Source organism: Canis lupus, chromosome 5, assembly GCF_003254725.2.
Source record: "Canis lupus dingo isolate Sandy chromosome 5, ASM325472v2, whole genome shotgun sequence".
Lineage (NCBI taxonomy): Eukaryota > Metazoa > Chordata > Mammalia > Carnivora > Canidae > Canis > Canis lupus.
Genome location: NC_064247.1, coordinates 73,319,215 through 73,343,892, shown reverse-complemented (window position 1 = coordinate 73,343,892; position 24,678 = coordinate 73,319,215). Strand labels below are relative to the sequence as shown.

The 24,678-nt window shown below is 42.9% G+C and overlaps 1 protein-coding gene and 2 long non-coding RNA genes across 27 annotated transcripts in view; 2 read left to right on the top strand and 1 right to left on the bottom strand.

The window, feature by feature from the left end:
• The window catches only part of LOC112646698 (uncharacterized), a 49,133-nt gene extending 46,096 nt beyond the window's left edge, over positions 1 to 3,037 (bottom strand). For all 9 annotated transcript variants that reach the window (XR_004816199.2, XR_004816198.2, XR_003127801.3 and 6 more), the window contains exon 1: positions 2,537 to 3,037. This is a non-coding gene — a long non-coding RNA (uncharacterized LOC112646698). The remainder of the gene's footprint in view (positions 1 to 2,536) is intronic.
• The window catches only part of WWOX (WW domain containing oxidoreductase), a 952,589-nt gene that overhangs the window by 48,087 nt on the left and 879,824 nt on the right, over positions 1 to 24,678 (top strand). Inside the window, exon 6 of one of the 17 annotated variants that reach the window (XM_049110686.1) lies at positions 8,644 to 8,713. The exons of 15 other annotated variants lie outside the window; for them this stretch is intronic. In XM_049110686.1, coding sequence (XP_048966643.1) covers positions 8,644 to 8,709 — 66 coding nt within the window. In that variant the 3' untranslated portion in view covers positions 8,710 to 8,713. Of the gene's footprint in view, positions 1 to 7,485; positions 7,667 to 8,643; positions 8,714 to 24,678 lie in introns of those variants that run through there. One more of the 17 variants, XM_035716869.2, reaches the window with a different exon arrangement.
• Positions 17,232 to 19,200, top strand: LOC125755165 (uncharacterized). Its single transcript, XR_007410966.1, has 2 exons — positions 17,232 to 18,611; positions 19,086 to 19,200. It is a non-coding gene; the product is annotated as an uncharacterized LOC125755165 (long non-coding RNA).

Genomic DNA, 24,678 nt, shown 5'->3' with positions numbered 1-24,678 from the left:
AATGTGAAATAATGATACTAGGTATTAGGAAGTATGAGTACTCCAAAATGATGAATAAGGCCTCTAGGTGGGGGACATTTGGAGTCTCTGAGAAGAAAGCGACTGAGCTGATCTCAGTATTTCCAGATCTCAGGAAAGACCTGGAGAAGTGGAGAAAGAAAGAGGGTAAGGTCCACTTGGGCAAGGGGAATGGCCTGTGTGCGGCCCTGGGAGGAGGAGGGGGAAGAGAAGGAGGAGATACTTGCGAAGCTGGGAGCAGAACATAAAGGGGGTGGGATGATCCTTCCCAAGGCTGTCTTTGTTTTCTTTTTCTTTTCTTCTCTCTCCTTTTATTTTTCTTTTTTAAAAAAAGATTTATTTATTTGAAAGAGAGAGAAAGCAAGAGCAGGAGGGGCAGAGCAAGGGATAGAGAATCCAAAGCAGACTCTGCATTGAATGCAGAGTTCAATGATGCCCAGCTCCATCTCATGACCCTGAGATCACAATTTGAGCTGAAGCAAAAAGTTGAATGCTCAACAGACTATGCCACCCAGGTACTCCACTTTTTTTTTTTTTTTTAAGAAGATGTCTTGGTTTTCTGAACGCTGTGGAAGATTTCTTGCCATTGGAAGAAACAGACCATGGTTACTTTAGGAGAACATCTGATGTTCTAGGCTGAAAAGTTATCAAAGTTAAGTAAAGGAAGATTTGTTTCTGCTTTTTTTACAGTATATTTTAAATGAAATATTTCAAATTTAGTGTATTTCAATTGTTTTAAGTTCTCTGGATCCTTTAGTTTTGAGTTACATTAAAAAAAATACAGGGCCCATTTTTTTTTCTCTGAGCATGCTCTGATGCTCTGAGCATCTCTGTAACTCTACAGTTAAGTAATAGTCTATATTAGGTGATATAATCACCTTTAGAGATGTACAGGTGAACAGATGGTAACGTGCATATTGTCTGAATCTTCATGCAGCACTGGGAAGGTATCAAATAGTGAAAGTCCCTCTCAGTCCTTTTGGAAGAGAAATATTTACCATTTCTTGTATATACTGGCAAATATGCACATGCCGTTACAAACTTTGATTTTTTTCACTTTATACCATTAGGAGATCTTTTATTATCAGTGCATATAGGTCCACCTTGTTTTTAACTGCTATATAATCTCCATTGTGTGCTTGTGCTCTAATTTATCTGAGCAGCTTTCCTTTTGCTGGACTTTTAGATTGTTTGTCCGGTTTTGCTATTCCAAGTGATGCTCTCTTAAAGTTCAGTCTCCTGTATTTTCACCCAAAATTGGGTCTAAACTGTGCTGCAATGAGCATTCTTCATATGTGCTTCTGTGAGTGACATAGGGCACAATCTTAATAGTGGACTCATTGATTCAAAAGGCATTTGTATTTAAAATTTTGGTTGCAGTTCCCAGTTGTTATCTAGTGGAGTCGTAGTGGTTTCTGTCCCCATTGTCAAAGTGGAAGAGTACTATTGTTTAGCAACGAATGGTGTCTAACCTATAACGTTTTGCCATTTGATTTTAAACTGGAAAAAAATGAAATTCAGTGGCCCTAGTGATACTGTAAGAACTGTATTGTATAATGATATGAATATTTTAACCTGTCTTGCAAGGTAATATTAAAGCACCAATGTTTATGCATTTTAAAAATTCTCTTCATGGGACACCTGGGTGGCTCAGTCAGTTAAGCATCTGCTTTCAGCTCAGGTCATGATCCCAGGGTGCTGGGATGGAGCACTGAGTCAGGCTCCTTGCTCATCTGGGCGCCTGCTTCTTCTCCCTCTCCTTTTGCCTGCTGTGCTCTCACTCTGTCAAAAAAAAAAAAAAAAAATCTTAAAAATAATTATCTTCTTGTGTCTGAGCATAGATACATCTGTGTTTAACCCATTATAACTGTTGTTTGATGAAGAGAGGCAGCAAATCCTGGGTGTTCCCTACTTGCCTGTGGGGCCTTGGCAAGAGCCTTCAAATCTGTTTTGTGTCTCAGGTTTCTCACCTCTGACAAAGAAGGTTGACTGGTATGAGTGTAAAGATCCACCATTTAGTTTTTCTTCCTTGCGTCGTAAGCCATAATTGGGTCTCTGGGCGTCCGTTTCTGATGACAGAATGCATCATTGCCTGCTTTCGTTTTGTAATATCAGTAACCTGAGGTCGACCGGCAAACAGTGCTGCTCTCAGAGAAAGAGTTACCCCCAAAATATTCACTGTCCGACACATAAGTAAAGGAAATGGGAAGAAAACCAAAACTAATACTCACATGCTGTTTCCAACATTTAAATCAAATTTTGTAAGTTGTAAACTTAACCTCTTTATCATCTCTCATCTGTCTGCTAGTTGTCTGCGAGTATCATTACACCATTTCCTCATTCCCCCTAGACTATGATTATGGAAGCTCAAATATAGCACCGAAAGCCATTTCGTGTCAGTGCTCTATTACCGTAGTGCCCAGTGTGTGTGAACCTGCCTCCGTGATCCACCTGGAGCTCCCCTCGCCACCCCACCCTTGGTGCGTGCTGGGCTGGCTTCCTTCAGGCCCTTGCTTACCTCCTCTCTGGGCAGGGACTCGATCTGGCACATCATTAAATGCCACCTTCTTGTGTTTCTCAAGGTCAATTTGATTGACTCCAGTTTTTCCAGCTGCTAGCCAGCTTGAGCGTGTTCATACTTTATCTGGTATGAATCCTATCAGTAGCAGAGCTGGGAAGGTACTGCAGCATATTGGCGCCTCACGGGAAGCTCTCGAAATGATCCAAAGTTTTTTGTTGCAGCAAAAGCTCACTCAGAAGTCTGTGGGCTGTTTGGCTCAGCATTGGCTTGTATGTGCCAGGGCTCTGTGGGCATTCTCAGCTTGGCTCTGGAGATGGAGTTCATGCCGCCTTCCCCAACGTGTTCTTCCCTGCCTGGTCTTTCTGTTCCTGCCTCCATGGCACATTCTAGAATTGCCGTGTTCCAGAACATTGATGTCTGCCTCTAAGCCAGTGGGACATGATTCTATGCTTACCATAGGGCATCTAACAACCATCCTTTATAGAGAGTCCCATATAAAGTGCCAGGTGAGGCACTTTATATCCCTCTTCAGGAGATGCAAGAGCCTGGTTTTCTCCATTTTACATAAGAGCCAATGGCGGCTCAGAAGGGTGAAGGGACCCTCCCAGAGACACACAGCTGATGAGTGTAGAGGCAGGCTCCTGGCACAGTTGGTCAATCTGGTCTTCAAACCCAAAGTCTGTCTACTTCATGGCCCAGCTTTTCTACCACATTTGGCATCATGCATGTTTATTACCTTTCAGGCTTTTTTTTTTTTTTTTTTTTTTTTTTTTTTTTTTAAATTTTTTTTTGATTTATTTATGATAGGCACACAGTGAGAGAGAGAGGCAGAGACACAGGCAGAGGGAGAAGCAGGCTCCATGCACCGGGAGCCCGACGTGGGACTCGATCCCGGGTCTCCAGGATCACGCCCTGGGCCAAAGGCAGGCGCCAAACCGCTGCGCCACCCAGGGATCCCCCGACCTTTCAGGCTTTGTGTTCAGAATTGCTAGATGCTATTTGAGGGATTAATTTCAGGATTAACCCTAATTTCTCATGGGAAGCAACACTGATTTACCTCATTGTCTTAAGCAGTCCCTTTTCATTGAAGACATCCTTTATAGAGTTCTCAAACCACTTTTGGGGGGCTCTGGCTATTTAGTAAAATATAACTTATTAAATGAAAACACATTCCATATGGAATTATATTAAGAGCCTATATGAAATTACAACTACTAATAATTATTTCATGGGAAAATGCCCTCCTGCTGAGATGTTTTGGATGCTTGAAAGTTAGTAATAAGAATTGAAAACAATTAAAATTAGATAACGTGGACAGTAGAGAAGTAAACCACCCTCTTAAAAGGCCAATCCATTTAGCATAATTTAGAAAGGAGGGAGGGTAGGGAGGCCCATCATTCCCCATTCATATTTAAATAAAGGATCTCTGGAACTGGGGTTCAGTGCCTGTGTTGTTAAGGGGTCCTTGGTAGGAGGATGTGATCTATCCCTTCACATTCTTAAGTGGATTATGGACTAGTGTCCCCTCACTCTAAGACAAGCACCTAATTTTTTCCTAGGTATTCCAAGGAGCCGATATGGCTGGCTGAGCAGGAAGTTTACTTTCCTGTTTTCAGGATAGAGTGGCTTCTGTTTTATGTAGCAGCACTGTCTGTATGCTAAGATTCCATGTGAGTTCTCTACGTTTAGGACACTGATAGATGTGTCTGAATCCCTGCTGTGCTGTGTTGCCATGTTTATGGAAGTATGGCCCATCCCACTCTCCATCCTGAAATCTAATGACCTCTTTGGGGGGTTATATGCAAAGAACAATAGTTGATCAGGTGTCAAAATGCACTTTATAAACAGCCCCAACCAGACTCCAGCAGCCCAATGTGGAGCACCTTAAAGATTCTAAGTGGGGCCTCCCCTACTTCCTCTCTCTTCTCTCACCTTATTACCATTCCTGAATTTTAGATTTTTAAAACTTGGGAACTAAAGCTTCTGGGCCTGGGGAGGAAGCAGGTTGAATAGAGCTAAAGCAGCTGGGCCTGAGGTCACCCGCTTACCTACCAGTTGTGTGCAGGAGAAAAAGGGGTGGGGTCATGGCTAGAGTTGCTGGGGGATCAAAAGAGTGGGGCAGGACAGCCTGCTTCATGTGTGCCAGGCCCTTACTCAGTTGCTTATCCTGTAAGAGAGTTCACACATAGAGGCTGTCCATTAGTGAAACAGGGCCCAGTGAATGTTCTGAAGCTCTAGCATCTACTGGAGATGGAGATGACCAGTGAGGTGGGCAGAAGTGGCCTGGCCTGGGAAGAGGGGCTAATAGCCTTCCCTTGGAGTTATTATGTGACCCACTCCTAATTCCTCAGAATGTAGCTTGGACCTGTTCCCCTATCATAAGGGAGGAGTGACTCAACTATGTTTAGTTTGGTGAGAAGCTTTGGTCCCCAAGGAAGACTTCAAGCCCATGCTTTTCTAACTTGTGTTTTTATTTCGCCTAGACTTCAGGTCTTCTAGACTGGTTAGGATGACATGCATTTGGCCAGGAGAATGCAATAGGGATCCAGCTCAGCTGCTCTTGTTTTCTCATGAGTAATTTAACCAAGACTCCCAAGAGATCTAGAGAAGGCAGGCTGGGTGGTCCTCGGGATGCCTCCTGGGCCAGTGTCCCTTCGTAGGGCAAATCATCTCCAGCTGACTACCATTGCTATAAAATATGCTGTGTTATAGTGGCAAACCTTAGAAGCATATATACCCTATGATCTTGGGTGAGTTTCTTCTCCAGCCATGGTTTCTTTATCTGTAAAATCCAAATAATAATATCTATGTCGGGAGACATAAGTGTGAGTATTAAATGCACTGACCATATGCATGTGTAGTATTTAACACATTGCTGGGGGTAGATTGAGTAGTCAATTACATTTTATTTGCTGCTATTAATAACAACAATAATAATTTCTTATTCATACATGAAGGTACAAATGATGCTTACTCTTCTTAACCTCTCCAACTGGCTACAAGAGGAGCTGTAGGGAGGATGTTTATCAGCATGATTCAAATGGAGTTGCAATGAATTCTTTCTCTGTCTTCCTGTATCTGGACTCCTACATTTTATTAGATGTGTATTTAGTTTGTTGATTAGTATTTTCCAGTGGAGCTCATATTAGCACTCAACTGTCATTTGAAAAGCCATCTTAATTATTTATGAGATTGCTTTTTCTTTTGTATTTACAAAGAAATACACTTTGCATATATTTAGGAAAGATGATTAAGGGATCAGTCATCAGGAACAGCTAGCGATGGCTTATACCAAAATGGTTATTGAAAAAGCAGAGAGATGAGGGGTAAAAAGAAAAGATTTATTAGTCAGAGGTAATGGGATATGCATGTGTTAGGGAGAGCGCATGCCTGGTTGATTGTAACCACACAGTTTGATGCTGGCTGGACTGAAGTGTCATAATTATTGCCATCTTCGATAGACTTGATACTGGGGCTGTTTATCTCATTGGAGGGAAGGCATGTAGAAAGCTGATGGTGTCATGTCATATTGCAGCCCTGCAGGTAAGTATCGGAAATAATGGTTTTAGTAGTATTTGCAGATAAGGAGGACTTGGTACCAACCAGTGTATTTGGCACATGGGTTTGATACTTTGCTGTGCTTTTAATAGATACCAGCACCCTATGTTTTCATGACACGATATTAAGAGTGATGGGGCAGGATGCCAAGCAATAAGTGGCTTGCACTTTTGAGGACCACTGGAAGAATCCAGCTACTGTTAGGCTCCCTCAAATTGTACTCAGTGACTTTATGATCTGGTATAGCTTTGGAGTTTGTAATTTCCCCTCTGAGAATAAAAGCTTAAATCCTTAATTTGACTTCACAGACCTTAGGTGTGATGCCTTCTCTTATGCAGTACGTGCATGTTGTGGAGGAGGCAAACAGCTCTTGATGCCTGTCTAATCTGGTGACCTGGCTCAGGAAAGATGATCATCATTCAAAGCATCACAAGTTATAGGGCTCATCCCCATTGTTTTGAATGATCTTTAGCTAAACGAAAAATATAAAGACTATTAATATTATGAATAGTTGAAGATTATTGGGAAAAATTCATCTTAAATCAGCTTCTAGATTGGTTCCTCATTTCTTTGCTTTAAAAATTGTTTTTATGTGTAGTATTGGATTTTCAATAAATAAAGTATGATATAAATAAGTCTGCGAACCAGCAAGAACTATATAAACCACTTGCTTAAATCAATAAGCATACGCACACACACACAAAGGTGAAGGTAAAGTTTTAGAGTTCTCCCTTAGGACACTTCCATTTTCAAAATGTCACGTTATTATCATTCCCTGCCTACAGGGTTGTGTATTCATATTTGTCTCTCTACAAGGCACAATGCTTAGCATTTAGCAATGAAATATCTATGTTATGTGTTAAACCCACTTTGCAAATGAGGCATTGGACGCTAGCCAGGGTGAAAAGGCTTGTCTAAGCTCACCTAGCTGGGAGCTGTGAAGTGGATCCTGGGTACGAAGCCGTATTTGCCTGACGCCAAAGCCATCTTGTCACTTAATCCAAAATTCCTGGTATATGTTCTGTAAAAAGACTGGCCTCACTTTTTTAAAGTCTTAGCCAAAGATTGAATTCATAGAGGTTTGCAAGTTTATGTGTGAATATTTCTCTGTTCCTGATAATGATAACCTGTGCTTCCCCAGGAAAGAGAGCTTCCAGGGTCCCTTTTGGTAATCTGATGGATCTGATGAACCTCGCCTCACCAAATTTGCTCTCCTTCCCAGACTTCCACTTCAAGCAGTGTTTATAGTGTTTACTGTTCTACTTGCGTTGCTTATTTGACCTTTCTTGTCAAAAACTCAGGAAAGATTCTTTATCAGATAATAAATTATGCATCCCCCTCATTGACATAATTGTTGCTAAAATATTCTGAGTTTTCTCTCTTTGCAGATTGCCTCAGACTTGTGCCCGGTCCTGTCCTTCAAGTTTTCCAGTTCATTTCTCATTCTGAACATTTCGCATTGACATAGTCTTGGGTGCTATTCATTGTTCTTTGATCATTGTCTCTGTGTCTTCCTTCCACATTCTTTTTTTTCCCCTGGCCACCGCTCGCAGTCTTGAATTAAATCTTTCAAACTTTATATCCATTGTAACCTTTGTATAACAAGGGCTGTGATTAACTGTGGAGTTTTAAAGAGTGGAAGTCAAGCATAGGTGGCTGGCTCCAAACCATCACTCCCAATCATGTGAAACCCAAAGCAGATGCATCCTTTCATTAATACGGGGTCCCCTGAGTTCTTATTAAGCAATTTTGACATAGTTTGAAGGGACGGATCTCCTCTTGAGATGGTGCTCAGCTAATGGCTCTAAGGCCTGCTTCTGGCCACTAGGCATTTAGGCTCCATTACTTAAGAGAGAAAAAACATGCTAGGGACTGTTTTTCAAATTTATTATGGGGCATTTACAGAGAGTCTCAGATATTGCAGGTGTTAGATTGAACAGAGAAGAGATGGTAAAACCTCCTACACAAGGACAAATGCAGAGATACAGTGCAGATGAGGCAGCCAGTCTCAGAATGGGGCAGCACACACTGTAATAGGTTAGGGTTTATTTCAAATGTATATTTAAAATAGACTAATTTTTAATTTATAGGGAGGCAGCCCAGTGGAGTAAAGGGAACCTCAGCTTTGGAAGTCATTCTGACTCGGGATTGTATCCTCGTTTGAACACATGCTCACTGGGTATCCTTGGGCAAATTTGGTTATGTCTTTGAACCGTGGATTTTTTTTTTAAGTTTTTATTTATTTATTCATGAGAGACACAGAGTGAGAGAGAGGCAGAGACACAGGCAGAGGGAGAAGCAGGCTTCATGCAGGGAGCCCGATATGGGACTCGATCCTAGGACTCCGGGACCATATCCTGAGCCGAAGGCAGATGCTCAACCACTGAGCCACCCAGGCATCCCTGAACCATGGCTTTTTTACATGCAGAATGGTGCTAATAATTGTTCTCCCTCATGGTGAGGATGAAGTAAAATAACACATATAGTGATCTTGTGATGTGTGATAAGAAACATACATTTGGTCTTCCTCCTTGTTTCTGGCACAGAGCTCCCAAAAGCCTTGGACTTTCCTAAGTGGTGAGAGCCCTGGAGGGTGTCTTCTGTTATATTAATGAGGTGAGTTTTGAACCCCAGCCAGGATGGGGGCTGATTTTCCGTGGAGCCCACTGTGTGATTAGAAGGTTAGAACTTCCAGTTCCACACCCTGACCTTTGGGGAGGGGAGAGGTGCTGGAGATGAAGTTCAGTCATCAGTGGCCAATGACTTAATCATGCCTATGTAATGAAGCCTCTGTAAAAACCCAAAAAGGAGAGGGTTCATGAAGCTCCTGGGTTGGTGAATGCATGGAGATCCTGGAGAGTGGTGCCCCTGGAGAGGGCACAGAAGCTTGTGCCCTTTCTCACACACCTTGCCCTCTGCATCTTTTCTATCTGGCTGTTCTTGAGTGACATTGTTTTATAATAAGCCGATGACATAGTGAATAAAATGTTCTGGGTTCAATGAGCCACTTGGGGTCTCAGAAGGCACATGCTCTTTTGTACAGAATGTGGCATGTAGTAAAGACTCAAGAAATGGTAGCTTCAGGAGAGGCTGACTTGTTCATCACATCCCTAAATTCGACAAATATATCAGAAATCTTTTTTGGAAAATGATTTTTTTTTTTTTTTTTACAATAAATGATCAGAGTATTAGGACATAGCAAGCCTGTTTTCATCTTCTCATCATTGTGTCAGTTAATATTCAGATGAAGTAATGATGGATGGTTTCCTTCCATCCCCAGGGGGTGGCGAGGTGGTGGTCTACACCCCAGATGCCGATGGTATGGAGCTGGCTGCCCTTTTGCAGAGCTTGGGGTTGCTGCGGGAGAGAAGTGGAGAAAAACTGTGACCCCAGGGCATTCATTGGATACTCGTCCCTGCCACTTAGTCACCCTGGGGTGCGGATGTGACTCACTTTTAGAGATCCTAAAAAAGGAAGCCTCACAAGTATCCATGTTGGTTTTATGATCTGTCCATCCATTCTTTGATACCCTCTTCTTAGGAGGTGGAGCCTGATTTTCCTCCCCTTGAATGTGGGCTGTACTTAGTGATAAACTTAATAAGTAGCACATGGCAGAAATGAGGGAGTAGGACCCCCAGGGAGGGTCATAAAGGCATGCAGCTTCCTCCTTGCTTGCTGTCCTGGATTATTCCCTCTGAGGAGGCCAGTGGCCATGTTGTGAAGACACTCATGCATCCCTGTGGACAGGCCCACATGACGAGGAACCCAAGCCTCCTGCTGAAAGCCTTGGGAATGAGCCTTCTTGGGGTCCTCCTGCCTCCTCAAGCCTGCAGGGGACTTCCGGCTGTCAGTTGACAGTGACCTCATGAAAGATCTTGAGTCAGACTCACTTAGGATTCCTGACCTGTAGAAACTTGGTGAGGTAGAAATACTTAATCGTTTTAAGCCACTGCGCTTTGGGGGAAATATGATGCATAGCAATGGGTAATGTGCACAGGAGTCATGGCTTCAAGGGGAGAAGGATCTCTGGAGAGGAACTGGACAATGAATGAATTCAGAGGACAAGACATGAACACTCACCCAGTCATTGCTTCCAAAAGCAAGGAACCTTCATTTTTTTTATGGAGGTGTCAACTGTCCAAGTCACCTCGTTTGACCCTTTGAGTTGTGCAGACCACGTACACAGCATCCCCGAGCAGAGCTCCTCCAGCTATGGCTTGTACTCTTCCAGTGATATGTAAGCTCCTCCCTCCCTTGGCAGCCCCTCTCAATTACACTGTTCTCTCTTATATTGAAGGCAGCATCTTCCTCTGAGTGTATCCTATCCACCGGCTCTGGTCCTGCCCTCTGAGTTTCCCTAGGCTGCCTTCTCATCAGAATCTGCCTGGTAACCCCATCTCTCAAATTCCCTAAATAATAAATCAAAAGTTATTGAAGACATCGGGTTACTAAAAGTTGGCGGTCAGGCTGGCCCCTCTCCTCACTCTGCAACCTCTGTCCTCTTTCATTATTGGAGTCTGGGATGCGCCTGGTAAGGCTTGGCAGCTGGGGAGAGCTCCGTCTGTTCCGGCATCCTTCAGCGGGCGCAGATGCGGAGCCCAGGCTCGCTTTGCCTTCCCTGGAGTTAATGAATCAGTGTGAATGAAGAGCACGGTCTCCTTTTAAATGACTAAAGAACACTGCGCTCATTTACCCAGCAATTCTCAGAGTCTAATTGTTCCAACTACAATGTGATCTGTAAACTGGGTAGCTGGGAGAAACTTCAATGCATCTTTGTAATGGCTTTGTTGTTGTTTATTGAGAGGGACTAATTAACTTTGATTATTGCACTAATATTGTGGCACTTTGACAGCCTTTCAGATTTATGACTCTGGGAAAATAAACAAATGAAATGCAGGTGCTGGAGCAGAAAGAGTAAGTTATTACTGAACTTTAATTACTTGGAATGTGTAGCCAGGAGAGAATTAGTTGATGAATTACAGGACGCTTAAAATCTACATCAAATTGTAAGCAATATGAAGACAAAAATGAAGGGGGTTGGGTGGGAGGGTGCTATTTTTAAGGAAGGGAGAGAACACATCTGTAATGGTCTCAGTAGCGTTTCATTTCATTTCATTAATCCCGGTGGTTTCCAATGCTGCAGAAACTTCCACAGTGCCACTCAAACCCCTTCTGACCCAGAGCTCCTCAGCTGCAGTGTCACCACTGAATTTGTTTAAAATGCAAATTCTTGGGATCCCTGGGTGGCGCAGCGGTTTGGCGCCTGCCTTTGGCCCAGGGCGCGATCCTAGAGACCCGGGATCGAATCCCACATCGGGCTCCTGGTGCGTGGAGCCTGCTTCTCCCTCTGCCTGTGTCTCTGCCTCTCTCTCTTTCTCTCTGTGTGACTATCATAAATAAATAAAAATTAAAAAAAAAATAAAATGCAAATTCTTGGGCCCCACCCCAATACCTAAGGGATTAGAATGTCTGGATGTGGGGCCTAGCAGTCTGTGTTTTGGAATCCCTCCAGGAGACTCTGATTCATATAAAAGTTGAGAAACACCCCTCTATAATTCTCAGGCTGTTTGATTGATTGATTGATTGCTTTTTTTTTTTTTAATTATAAAAGGGCAGGGCAGATTTTTATCTCTGCTTACAAAAATTAGATGTTCTCACAACCCAGTTTGCTAATTAGCCTACAGATTTTCACACTATTTTTTTTAATGGTACAAATATTTATTAAATATCTTTATGTCCTTGGTATAGTGGGTGTTAAAAAAACAGTTTAGAATATTGTCATCACTATGCTCGCTGGCTACTGACATAGGTTATAGTACCCAGTGAGCATGGTAAGAGTGGTACTTTTAGGATTCATGAAAGATGCTTTCCCCAGGGGCTTCAAAGCAGGATCCTTGAAGAAGGAGCTATTGGCAGGCTGTAGTCAGCTGAGATGATGGGGGTGCATTCCATTGTAAGGAAGAGCATGAGCAGAAGGAAGGGGGAATAGTCAGGTTTGGATGTAGTGTTGGAGAAGAGGCCGGAAGTTGCCATTTGAAGCCAGATTGTTCAAGACGTTGGATTCTGTTCTACTAGGAGAATGGGCTTTATTCTCTCAGTCCTGACAGCCATTGAAAGATCCAAGTGGGCATGATGCAGGTCTACACATGATGATGCAGAAAGTTGGATGCTCAGAATGAAATAGAGAGGGGAGCATTGAGGCCGGAGACGGTGTTAGCCATGCCTCGGGTCAGCAGGGTTCGAGTGGCAGCCATGAGCTGCAAAAGATGAGAGTGATGCTCACTGTACTTGCTTATTTCCTGACATTCAAAGACTGCTTTTAAATCCAACTACCAAGTCCCAAAGGATAAAAATAATCACTCCTTCCAATGTCTCCTGCTCTGAGAACCTTCAACAAATTTGGGGGGAACATGGTTCTCACTCTTAGAAACTCTATGAAAATAGAAACATGTTTACTTATCTGTAACCCTCTCTCAGAAGTAGGGTGTTCAGACAATTCATTGTTCCAATCGGGAAATGCTGAGAGCCAAAGGAGAGGCTCATAATAATTATGCTGGGAGAGTAAGAATAAGCAAGGAAAGAAACTGTCAAGTCTGAGAACCCTAATTATTCCAAGAATCCACCCCTAAGTGAAGGTCACCCCTGAGTGGCTGGCCTTGCTAGACTCAGTGCGGAAGGGGCAGGTCGGGCTTCTGACGGGGCCAGTTTGAGCCTCATTCTGGCCATTGTCCCTGTAGTTCTCGATTGTCTCCTGTTAGCACTTTTCCTTTCAAGATGCCGATGCCACTCTCAGAAAGACTCGGCCAGCCCCCTACCCAAGACTGTCCCTGTTTTCTGGACAGTTGCAAATATGACTCCAGATCTGTTGTCAAGCAGTCTGCTAAGTTTTCATTTCAGAGACCCTTCCTTGCATATTATTTGTTCCACCGTCTGCAACCTTCTGGTCCCCTCTCTTATTGATACTGATGGATATTTGAGGAGTAGCAGTACATTTCAATGTTAGACTGAGCCAGACCCTTTCACAAGGCAGATCTGTCCAGAATGCCATTTAGAAATCAGTAGTGGTCATTTTATAATTGCATTTGTTTGGGATGGTTCACAGCTTGCCTGGACTATACATGTGGAGAACTGAGAGCTAGTTAAAAGTTTATTTTCAGCTCTGGGTAAATTTGCATTACTGGTGGAAATGCTGGGGCACTTGGCAGTGATGTCAGTGATCTTAGCTGTATCACAGGCTTGCGCCGCTGATTATGGCATCCTTGCAGACCTGCCAACACAGATGGTTTTGGGGATGCATCAAAGAAGAGCAGAGCTAATTCTACATTCTGTTAAAAATAAAGTTCTTTGTGGTCACGTATGACCCACTGGGTTTTGTGTGATTCTTCTAGCCATTACTTTTAGGGGATACAGCAAAGATGTGAACCGTGTTATGCAAGAATAACATGATAAGAAATTCAGATGTGAATTAGTGATGCTCTTTGTTTTTTTAGGGGCAATTATGAATCAACAGATCACAGTTGGGTATACTGTGGTTATAGAATGGTAGAATTTAGGATTGGAAAGGACTTTCTGAGGACAGTTTAACTCCTTGACAGATGGGAAAACAGGTCCAGAGAGGGTGACTGACCTGTACAATGTTACTTAGCCAATTATGCCTCCTTTTGAGACATATTATCATGCTGTCCACTTACCTATTGTGAAAAAATGTATATATGGGTTTTTAAGAAGAGCAGAAAATTTTATGTAAGACGGGAATGTAAGGACCCAACACTTAATGCCCAATTGGATGGTTTGCTTGATTCTCCTCCTTATTTTTATGATAATAAAAATAGTGATAATGGTAGCTAGTAGCACTAGTGTGCCAGTCACTGTGTAAAACACTTAAATTCCTTAATTCGGCTCATCTTTATAGCAACCCTATTGGATCGCTAATAGTATGAGTCCTGTTTTTAGAAGAAGATATGAAGCACAGAGAAGTTTAGGACCTTGTCCAAAGTCACACAGCATACAAGCAGCAGAGATGAAATGCTGTAGGAAGGCAGGAGCCTTGCCTGTTTTATTCTTTTATTGCCCCAGTGTGTAGGCTAGTGCCTGGTCAATAGGAGGGATTCAGACTTATTTGTGGAATGAATGACTGGGTTGCAACCAGGTTGAAAATTGGGCCTTGCTCGTTATAACCCAACCAGCAGCATCCTGTCACTGTGGGAAGGGACGGTTTGGTTGGTTCGTTTTTTGGAGACCAGACCAGCGGAAGGTATGAGCACCCAGATTATTTTTCTCAAGTATTGAGCTATGTAAATTGATTTTTCACATTGATGCTCCTGTGGTGCCTCTCTGCCCCCCTCCCCCCACCGCCCATCCTTCAGCTGCCTTCTAGCTAGTTAAAGAAGGAGTCATTGCTTATGGGACATTGTGTCAAGCATCTGGCAATTCCAGTTCTTTGAAAATTGCGGATCCCAATTTGGGAAATTTCAGTCAGTCAGCTTCTTCAGCCATTCTGGAGTGGTGGGAGTTAGCTGCAATGAAGACAGGATTCCTAAATCAACTCAATTTTGAAGCACAGGCAAATGGATCATTGACAAAGAGAGGTCAGCTCTGAGGGTAGAGGACATTGTGTGAAAGGCTAGCACATGGATCCAGGAGACTTCTGGTCTCTCCTTAAGGCTCTGTGTTATCGAGGGAGAGAAGGCGGATCAGAAATCAGTAACTGCTTGTAAATGAAAAGGCCTATGGTGATGCTGCACTTTTGGAAGTAAAGAGAGGAACCTTCTCATTCCCTATTACTTAGGTCAGAAAACCAGCTTAGGTTGGCTTTGCTTCTAATGCCCCTTTAAGCTAATAAGTAATTGTCCAGAAGCTTATCAAGGTACATGTATACTGAAAGAGAATGAAGCAGAGAGAAACAGAGACAGAGGGAGGGAGATATCAGGGAGCCTGGGGAATAGACATACAGAGACAGACAGATAGACAAACACGAGATGGACACCGAAAGGAGGGATAGAGATGAAAGCGCAAAGAGAGATGGAGAAAACACGTCTCAGGAGTGTTTTTGCCAAGCTTCTAAGTGCTGGCCTCCGCACGATGGGTTTGATCACTGTTTTCAGCATTCTCTGATCATTTCTTGCTTAGGAAGGAGGAAATTAGAATTGTTGAGCTATGATTTGTTTTAATCAGAAAGAAATTGTCTAACATAAATCTCCTCGTGAGTGCTAGAAAAGCCCTAAAGCAGCCAGGAAAAAAAAATATCAATACTTTGCAAAGGAGGAATGATTGTTCCAATTCGTGGCTTAATTGACTTTAAGCCTTAATGAAGCTCAGGCCAGCGCTGTTGCACATACTTCCTGGTTTGGGCTCGACAGTGAAACCTGCTCCAAGAGAGGAAGAATTTAGGGTGGTTATTTGGTTCTTTGCTATTGATGCTGTTTTCTAATTGAGTAGGACCACCTAATATCAAATAGTAATTTTTTTTTTCTATGAAGAGAGTAAATTTTTTTTCTGACTAGCACAGTAATTTATTTTAAATTACAGCTTTTTCTATTGGATGCATTCATTTATGGTAGATTTTCGTTCCCCAAGTGACATTTCACTGATGCTGTATAATTAAATATAGATTTCTTAAAAAGATAGTATATATCTTAAATTTATAAGTGGGCAAACCGGAGGCATATAAAGACTTTATTTAAGAGGAGTAAATGGCTCACCTGACCAACATGATGGCTGTTGGAAAGGTTTCCTTTAGTATCAATGGGTCACTGCTCAGCACCTTGGCACCTGCTTGCAGGGGGCTGCTAGAACTCGCTTACTTCATCAGGCCAAAGGATTGATCTGTAAGATATATTACGAGGGTATAGGCAACAGACTTGAGATCCTGTGTACCTGAGTTTGAGTCCTATTTCTGCCATTTACGAAGCAGGTGACCTGGGTACTTAGAAGGGTACCTGGGTGCCTAGTGTGTACTCTTACAAGTGCTAGCAAGGATAAAAAAGATATTTGGGGAGCCCTTGTGTGGTGTGGTCCCTGCCAGCCTGTTCAGGTTCATCTCTTACCATTCTCTACCTTGTCTCACTGTCTCAGACTCACTGCTCCTCCCAACCTCCCAGTGTCTCTGCATCTCAGCCTAGAATGTTTCTTGTACCTGGAAAGGACCGCAGCCAAGCCTGCTCATCCTAACCAGTACCTCCATATCCTGCAAGTCCTTTCCGTGGGCATCCTTCCTGCAAAGCTTTCCCGGACTGCTCTTCCCTCTCCACTGCCCACCCTCCCTCTCTTCCTTTGGCAAATAGTTGGCAGCCCCTTCCTCTGAGTCAGATGCTGCGCTAAGGACGAGTGATGTGGTAGTGACTGAAAAAGCAAAGGTTCCTGCCTACTGGAGCTTATAGTCTATGCTTTGGTTATGCATCAATTTTTTGCCAGTGGTCTCCTACCTAAGCAACAAATGTGTGTTGACACCTCATCATATGCTAGGCATCCCACTAGACTCTGAGCATAGGTATATACAGAAGACAGTGTCTTTGTCCTCAAGGAGTATAGATGTGTTGACAGACATGTAAATTAATAATAGTAATAATAATATAAATACTCTAGTAGGTTTGTGTGTATGACGGTGGGTAGGGAGGAGAACCAGACTTGGTTTATGGTATGAGCTCAGAAACCCTTGGGCAGGAGCAGATGCGAGGCCTGTGTTTCTCATCCACTTTTGGATGGTGTAGGACAGGTTGGTTAGAAGGATGGAGGCTTTTCTTTGACTCTAGCCATCCAGTTAGTGGTTACAAGCACAGATTTTGGCATCAGTCTAGCTTCGGCAGGAATCCTGGCTCTGTTGTTCCCTGGCAGTGTGTGATCTCAGTCAAGGTGCTCTTCCTTGTACCTCTTGATCTAACTATGGAAAAATGGGAATATTGCATCCCTGAGTGCTAGGAGGCTTGTCAGGATTTAGTGAGAGAACAGTGCCTGGCTCACGGCCCATGCTCAGTAACTGGTGCCCAAGTGGCACTCACCATGTGGAGAGCTTCTGAATGTCGCCTCTCCATGCCTTGGGTTCTAACCCATTAAGGCATTCCTACCTTTCCCCTTTCCCTCCCCACTACCCCCATGCATCTCTTGTGCCCACGAGGGGCCAGCCTCCTGAGTGCCAGAATGACTGGGTAGATTTGCTTTGCACTCAACAAAGCTTCCTCTCTGTGGTATTGGATTTTGTAGGACAGTGACAGTTTCCAGAAACCTCTGGTCCATGAGCCAATTTGGAGAAAATTGAATCATTCTCTGTGCCTCTCGGCTTGTATGCTAAAAGGCTGTGCAAACACTTTGGGCAGGCTTCAGCAACTTCACATCAAGGATTCCATCACGGCTCTGAAATAAAAACATCCCCCCATTGCTCCCTGTGTGAAGGGCTGGATTCTGTGCCTGGCACAGACCTTGGTGGTGGCAGTAATACCTCCTCCCACAAGATCGGAAGATCCTACAGATGGCAGAAGCCACTTCACATGCTCAGCGCCTCTCCCTGTGAGGATTGCAAAAAGGAGGAACTGTCAGGACCCCAAATGTTCAGATGCACTTCCAGCTAGAGGTAGGATAGGTTTTTTGAAGTCTTCAGAGAAGTGGTTTCATATTCAAATTTCGTTGAGGCTGGCTGGGAGAGGCCACGGTCTAATGCAGTGACTCACCGTGTCGTTTCTCATCTTGTCACAGAAACTGACCTCATGGCACGGCGTTCACCTTCTCCCTAGCAAGGACCTCTCCTGTAGAAATAGTCATGAATTTGGTAACTTACAGTCATAAGGGTTTTATGATTTGTGGAGGATTTATATCTGAAAGAAAATGGATGAATTACAAATATTAAACAGCTCAGCTGGCACCCACATGATGAATCGTTGAGATCTCTTTTTTCCCTTCTTCATGCTATAAACATATGGCATGAATTTTCTGCTCTCATTACAGATGCTGAGAGAAGGCAAAGACAAATATTTATATTACATTCATGTTTTACAGTAAAAACACTGTTCGGTTTGTTTATACAGTTCCACTGTTACAGTTTTTATGGTTGGTAATGAAACCACTGTAAAACCAAGCCTGGGTTATATAGCAGATGTGATAAGCCCTAATATTCAGGGAGACACCCTGGATGGAATTGTTGATGTCACATGCATGGAGTCAACAATTGAATTATGTGTTAGGACAGGCTACACTATGCTGTAATAACAAACAACCTCAAAGTCTCCGGGGCTTAAAAGAACAAAGGTTTATTTCTGGCTCCAACTCTCTTTCCATCATGAGTTGCTTGGGTGGCTGTTAGATGGGGAGCTCACTCGGCCAGGGATTGGCAGAGCAGCCTACAGTGCTGGATGTTGTGACAGAGGAAGAGAAAGGCATGCTGACCCTGTGCCCTGCTCATCATGCTTATGCTCAGAAGTGACACTGCCATATCTGGTCTGTTCTGTTGGCCAAAGCGGGTCTCATGACCACATTTAGCTTCTAGATGCAGGACGGTGCACATCCACCATGGGTGCAGAAGGAGGTGGGGAACTAGAACATCAGAGGGCAGCCCTAAGGACTCCCATGATTGCTTCAAACCTTTCTGTAGTTATTTAATTGACATGCCGTGTTTGAGACAACTTTGAACCAGAAGGGAATGGGAGAGGCATCAAAGACCCTCCTGTGGGCCATAATCAAACTATTTAAAATTAATGAGACTCTATTTTCATTTCATGATGATCTGGATAGAAAGGATCCACAACTCTCCCCCTTGCCCCTGCCTACCCCCCAAATTTTAAGGTCACAAAACTTCTTCAGGGTGAGCTGTGATTTTGGCTTGCTAACCTTTCCTTCCTTCCTTCCTTCCTTCCTTCCTTCCTTCCTTCCTTCCTTCCTTCCTTCCTTCCTTCCTTCCTTCCTTCCTTCCTCCCTCCCTCCCTCCCTCCCTCCCTCCCTCCTTCCTTCCTCCTTCCCTCCCTCCCTCCCTCCCTCACTTCCTTCCTTCCTTCCTCAATAGATTGCACTCCTTCAAGATATATCACCCTCAAGTGGTGTATACTGCCACGAGGCAGTAGGCCTGAAACGCTGGAGATAATTTGTTCAAAGGAAATAAAGAACCTAATTTATGAAAACAGTCCAAGTTACTTTTATTATTTTTTTTAAAGATTTATTTATTTATTTTGGGGAGAGAGAGGTGGGGGGAGAGGCAGAATAAGAGAGAAATTCAAGTAGACTTTGTGCTGAGCACAGAGCGGGACTTGGAGCTCCATCGCACATCCCTGAGATCATGTCCTGATCCAGAAATCAAGAGTTGGATGCTCAACTGATTTAACCACCCAGGTACCTCTAAAACAGTCCAAGTGATATTTAATGGCAACTAAAGGTGGAATCTAGAGCCAAGCTATTCCTTATGGTAGCCACTGGCCGTGTGTAGCAGTTGAGTGCTTGAAATGTGCCTGGCCCAGATTAAAATGATTTGTAAGTGTATAATAAAAGACCTATCAGATTTTGAAGACGTTAGTATTAAAAAAAATGTAAAATACTTAAAGATTTCTTCTATTGCTTCCATGGTGAAATGATGTTTTAGACATACTAGGTTAAACAAGACATTATTAGAGTTAATTTCATCTGTTTCTTTTTACCTTTTTTTTTGGATATGGCTGCTAGAAAATTCAAATTACACGTGCAGCTTGCATTATTTCTAATGAACAGTGCTGATCTAAAGGGCAAGCATCGGGTAGAAAAAAAAAGTACAATCTTCTGTCTTTTCTCACAAATCGCTAATTGCTAGAACTCTGTTTAACCTGGCAATTTATATCCTTTGACCTGTTGGCATTTCCTACTTCCATCAGTCTTTCCAGAAAAACCTTTTAATTCAAAATAATTTTGGACTCTCATGAAATTGCAAAGACTAGTACAAAGAATTTCCAGTTGTCTGTCACCCAGCTTCCCCAAGTAGTAACATCTGATACAGCCCTAGTGCAGTGATCACATCACATCTGGGAAACGGACATTGGTACAGTACTATAAATTGCAGATTTTATTCTGACATGTACTAGTTTGTGTGTGTGTGTCTGAAGTTCTATGAAATGTTATCCAGTGTATATAATAATGCATACAAATTTGTGTAACCACCACCCACCATCAAGATACGGACCTATTGGGCAGCCCGGGTGGCTCAGTGGTTTAGCGCTGCCTTCAGTCCAGGGCATGATCCTGGAGACCCAGGATCGAGTGCCCACGTGGGGCTCCCTGCATGGAGTCTGCTTCTCCCTCTGCCTCTCTCTCTGTCTCTGTGCCTCTCATGAATAAATAAATAAAATCTTAAAAAAAAAAAAAAGATACGGACCTATTCTATCACTCCAAAGAAACACCTTTCATTTTTATTCTTTGAGTTACTTCTTAACCAGGGCTGTTATTGAGGGTAAAGCTTATAGGCAGTTTAGTAGCAAAAGGTGCTCTTTGCTCCTAGGTCTGTTCATTTGCTTGCTTATCCCACCCTTAACACATGGCTGAGTTAATGCCAAGCTTGGCAGGAGGTGCTGGGCAGACAGAAGAAACGCCTGCACTCAGGGAACCCATGGTCTTTGAAGAGATAGTTTGATCAGAAGGCATAATAGAAATGGGTGCCTTGACCTGCCAAAGACAGAGAATAGCACTGGATCTCTTTGCCTGGCTTCAGGAATTAACGTCACTTGCCCTTTCTTTATATCTCCATAACCAGGGTGAGAGTGGCTGAAATCGCATTAGAAGGTGGTTATTTTCTTACCAGGTTTTCAAGGAGAAAGGAATGCCATTCCCCTCAAGAGACATTTTGTGTGATCTGTACAGGCCAGATGTTCTATGAAATTTGCTGGATCTAATTCCCACAATTACGGTGTTGCTTTTTAGTTGTTGGGCTTCTGTTTTGTTTTGTTTTGGGAAGAGCCTCAGAAGTTTATATTTGGAAACTTTGGAAATAGTTGTGAGTTTTTTGTGATATGTGTGTGTGTGCGTGTGTGTGTGTGTGTGTTTGCATTGGAAAGCTTTTTTAAATGACAAGGTTAACTAGGTTTTTGTCTCTATGGATATTTAAAGTAGTCTTTCTTGATATGGGTATTTGTGTCCTAGGACTTGTATCCACTTCTTGTTCAGGTGGAGGACAGTGTATCATAATTTTTAACATGCTAGGAGGCCATGGAGAAGTACCCATCTGCATTTTCTCCAGGCTAAACAACCCAGGGATTAGAGCGTTATGTAGTAAATCTCCTCTATGGCCCTTTCTGTTTTCCCACATCATTTTTATACATATTGTCTAGATGCAGACACAGTATTCCTTGGTTTCACTTTGCCTAAACAACAGGATTATGTATACCAGTTCTATGGGTGATACATCAACATGGCATGTTTTATATTTTATTAATCCAGGAGTATGTTTTCCCACCTGGCCCAAGGATGGGATCTTATCTGCAATGCTTGTTTTCCACTTTAGGATCTGTTGTGACTCTGGAAATCTTAAACTAACAAAAAGTAGTTTTGAACATACAATTAGTGGCCATAAGAGTCTCATGATGATGGACAAAAATCTAATTTCTCTGAGCCTCAGGCTCCACATGTGTCAAAGAGACTAAGGGATGTTTATCATATGATTCATTGTGTTGATACTTGAACATCTAGCATTTGGTGTAGTTTGGGGCACACTAGTGACATTCACTTAGCTGAATTTTTGTCCACATGATTATCGTGTAATTGTAATAAAACTAGGTAAAGCCTCTAAGCGTGGGACTGGGCACATGTGGGTACTCAGTGAATGCTTGCATTTCAGGTCCTTTCACCTGTTTGTTGAATGAGTGATTGAGTGAATGAATGCACTTGAAATCAGCAGACTCAGTCACTTTCTTCTTAGAGGTTGAAGGAAACTCTGAATAATCGTAATGGGTAATGTAGAACCAAATCAGAAAATGAATAAGTGTACATAAGCTAGATGGATTTTTGTTGTTTCCCTTCTGATTTCATTTTTTCCTCTGTAATTCCTTATTTTGGTACGATGTAAATGATTGGATTTGAACAGCTTCTTTGGTGGATGTGAGCAGATTTCAGGGATGGGTGTTTCCCGGGCACTTCAGACCTCGTAGGGCTTCCATTTCCATTAAGCATTATGGATGCATTCCAAGAGTTTAATTAATATAACATCTCTTCATTCATTGTAATTCCTCACCAGGGTTATGAGAACTTGGGAGTGTTTAGTTTCTTATTCGGTTGATTAAAAGGTACTTTCTAAGGTTTTCCAACTAGCTATTTTCCATGGAATTTATTACTTGTCAATGAATGTTAAATCGATACAGCTAAAGTGAAGAAAGTGGTGAGAAGAGCTTTTATCCAAATGTAGAAAACTAGTTTGCTCACCTCAGTTGGGAAAAATAAAGTTTTAAGGCTAGAGATTGGAGTAATAGGGTCATATTTGAAAAATCCCAGAATAGTAGGAATATTATTTGGAAATTTTAAGGAGCTAAGCTGAGAAAAAATTAACAGTAATACTTTATAGAGAGGGTACTAAACTGTGATCCAGGTTCAGGCTGGATGTCTGTGGTCCAGGCTGAAAAGTCATTGGCTTGCATAAGAGTATCAAAAGATCTATGGATTTTGAGATCCCTAATGGATATTGGGTGCGTATGTGTATGTGGTGGGGAGACATGTCTTTTGAGATCATATGAATTATTTTTCTTGGGGCCATTGGAGAAAATGGAACCTACATTTGATGAAGTGTGGCACATCTTCTGTTTTGATTCCATGCTTGGCTAACCATGAAGATTAGATTAGATCTTGCTATAAAACTACTTTGGAGGGATGGGAGGAAGGTGCAGAGTGTCAGAGAAGGAGAGCAAGGTGAGGCGGTGGGAAGAATTTGGAGTGGCAGGCAGAGGTGAGGTCAGTACCAGAGTTCCTGATATTCCTATTGAACCTTGAGTTTGACTCAAGCTGTGGCTGAAGAGGGAGCAACTCATCTGCAGGATGGAACTCAGTAGGGAGGTTTGGAGCTGAGTTATGCTAAAAACAGGAGGGCACTTGGGTTCATAGGCCAGGAATAGGTAGATTCCAGAGGCAGGTTGTGGCAAGTTCATGGGAAAGTCTTCGGGGGCTCACTGGGGAGGCTTCCTGGGAACCTGTGCCTCTGGCTTTACTCTTTACCACTGCTGATCGGTAGTTCTGATGATGTAGCAGAAGGTTCCCCGTCTCCATCCTCTTCTTTGTCAGTGCAAATTCATGAGGAAAGCATGTGTGTCTTTGCTACGATGCTGCTCATTGTCGATTTTCACAGCCGTGTGAAGAAGGTCATAAGTAGAGCTATACACAGAGAGTATAAAATTGAGACAATAGCGCTTAAGTCTATTTTTTGAGACGGGTTTGAGAGATCGAGGAATTAGTGGGAAAGCCAGTGGCTGATGTAATCATAACAACTAAATAAACTCTCTTACCTTTCTTTAGCAGCACCCTCCCCACCCCCCAAGGCTTCCCACTGCAGCTGTGGTCTTGTTTTACATGTCCTCCCACCCTCATTGGTAACAGCTCCATCTGTGGAAATGAAGGGGACTGAGGAAATGAAGGTGTTGGTAGCATTCTGCACGACCTAGTTTGGTCCAGTTATGGTCCATCACACCAAAGTAGTTTGTGCCAAGATGAGCACTTGGCTTAAGCCAGACTAGTCAGTAGTCAGTGGAGAAGACGCTCTCTTTTCTGAGGTACTGGGAGTTAGAAGGGTGTTCATATGGGCTGCTAGCAGCCATGTTTCCTGCTATAAGGAGACTGAGTAAGAAGGGTTGAAGGCAAGCTGAAATGGGAGAGAAAAAAAAAATACTTTTCTTCACCCCTGCCCTTGTCATATTATGGAGCTGATAAACGCCACTTTGTGTGAGCTAGTATTGGCTGGGCTTCTGTCACTTGCAACCAAATCACTCCTGTCTAGTCCACCTGGTTACTCTTTGCCATCCAAGGACCATGCCTGGTAGGTCTCTTACCCTCAGTCTCTCTCCCTTGTAACCCCTGCTTGCTGTAGCTCATGTGCATTTATTCTCTTCTACAAATATGGTAGGAGGAGGAGTTGGGCCCCATTTAGAGCAGTTTGGTTCAGGTCCCGTATCTTTTCAGTGGCTGCCTGTAGTCACACGGGGAAATCATATTGAATCTGGATCACAACCACTTGGTTTGAATCCTAGCTCAGCTTCTAAGTGGATACCCAACCTGAGTCAGGTAATTAATTTCTGAATGACACTTCATGGATTGTGAAATGATGATGTTAAGGATGGGGAGTTCTGGACACAGCGCCTTCTGTGTCACAGGTTGTTATACTTTAGTTCTCTCTGTGTTGTCACTCCAAACTCCACTTGGTGTTGACTTGCAACCCAGGCTATCAGGAATCTGATAATTACATGGCTTTGTCAAGGGGCTTTACTTGAGTCTGGAGTCTCTGGTCTTAAATGTCCAAACACTAAAGTTGAGTACCATCTTTGGGTTTACTTGCTTCATTTTCTACTCCCTTTTATTTTTATTTTTTAAAGATTTTATTTATTATTCATGAGAGACACAGAGAGGCAGAGACATAGGCAGAGGGAGAAGCAGGCTCCCTGTGGGGA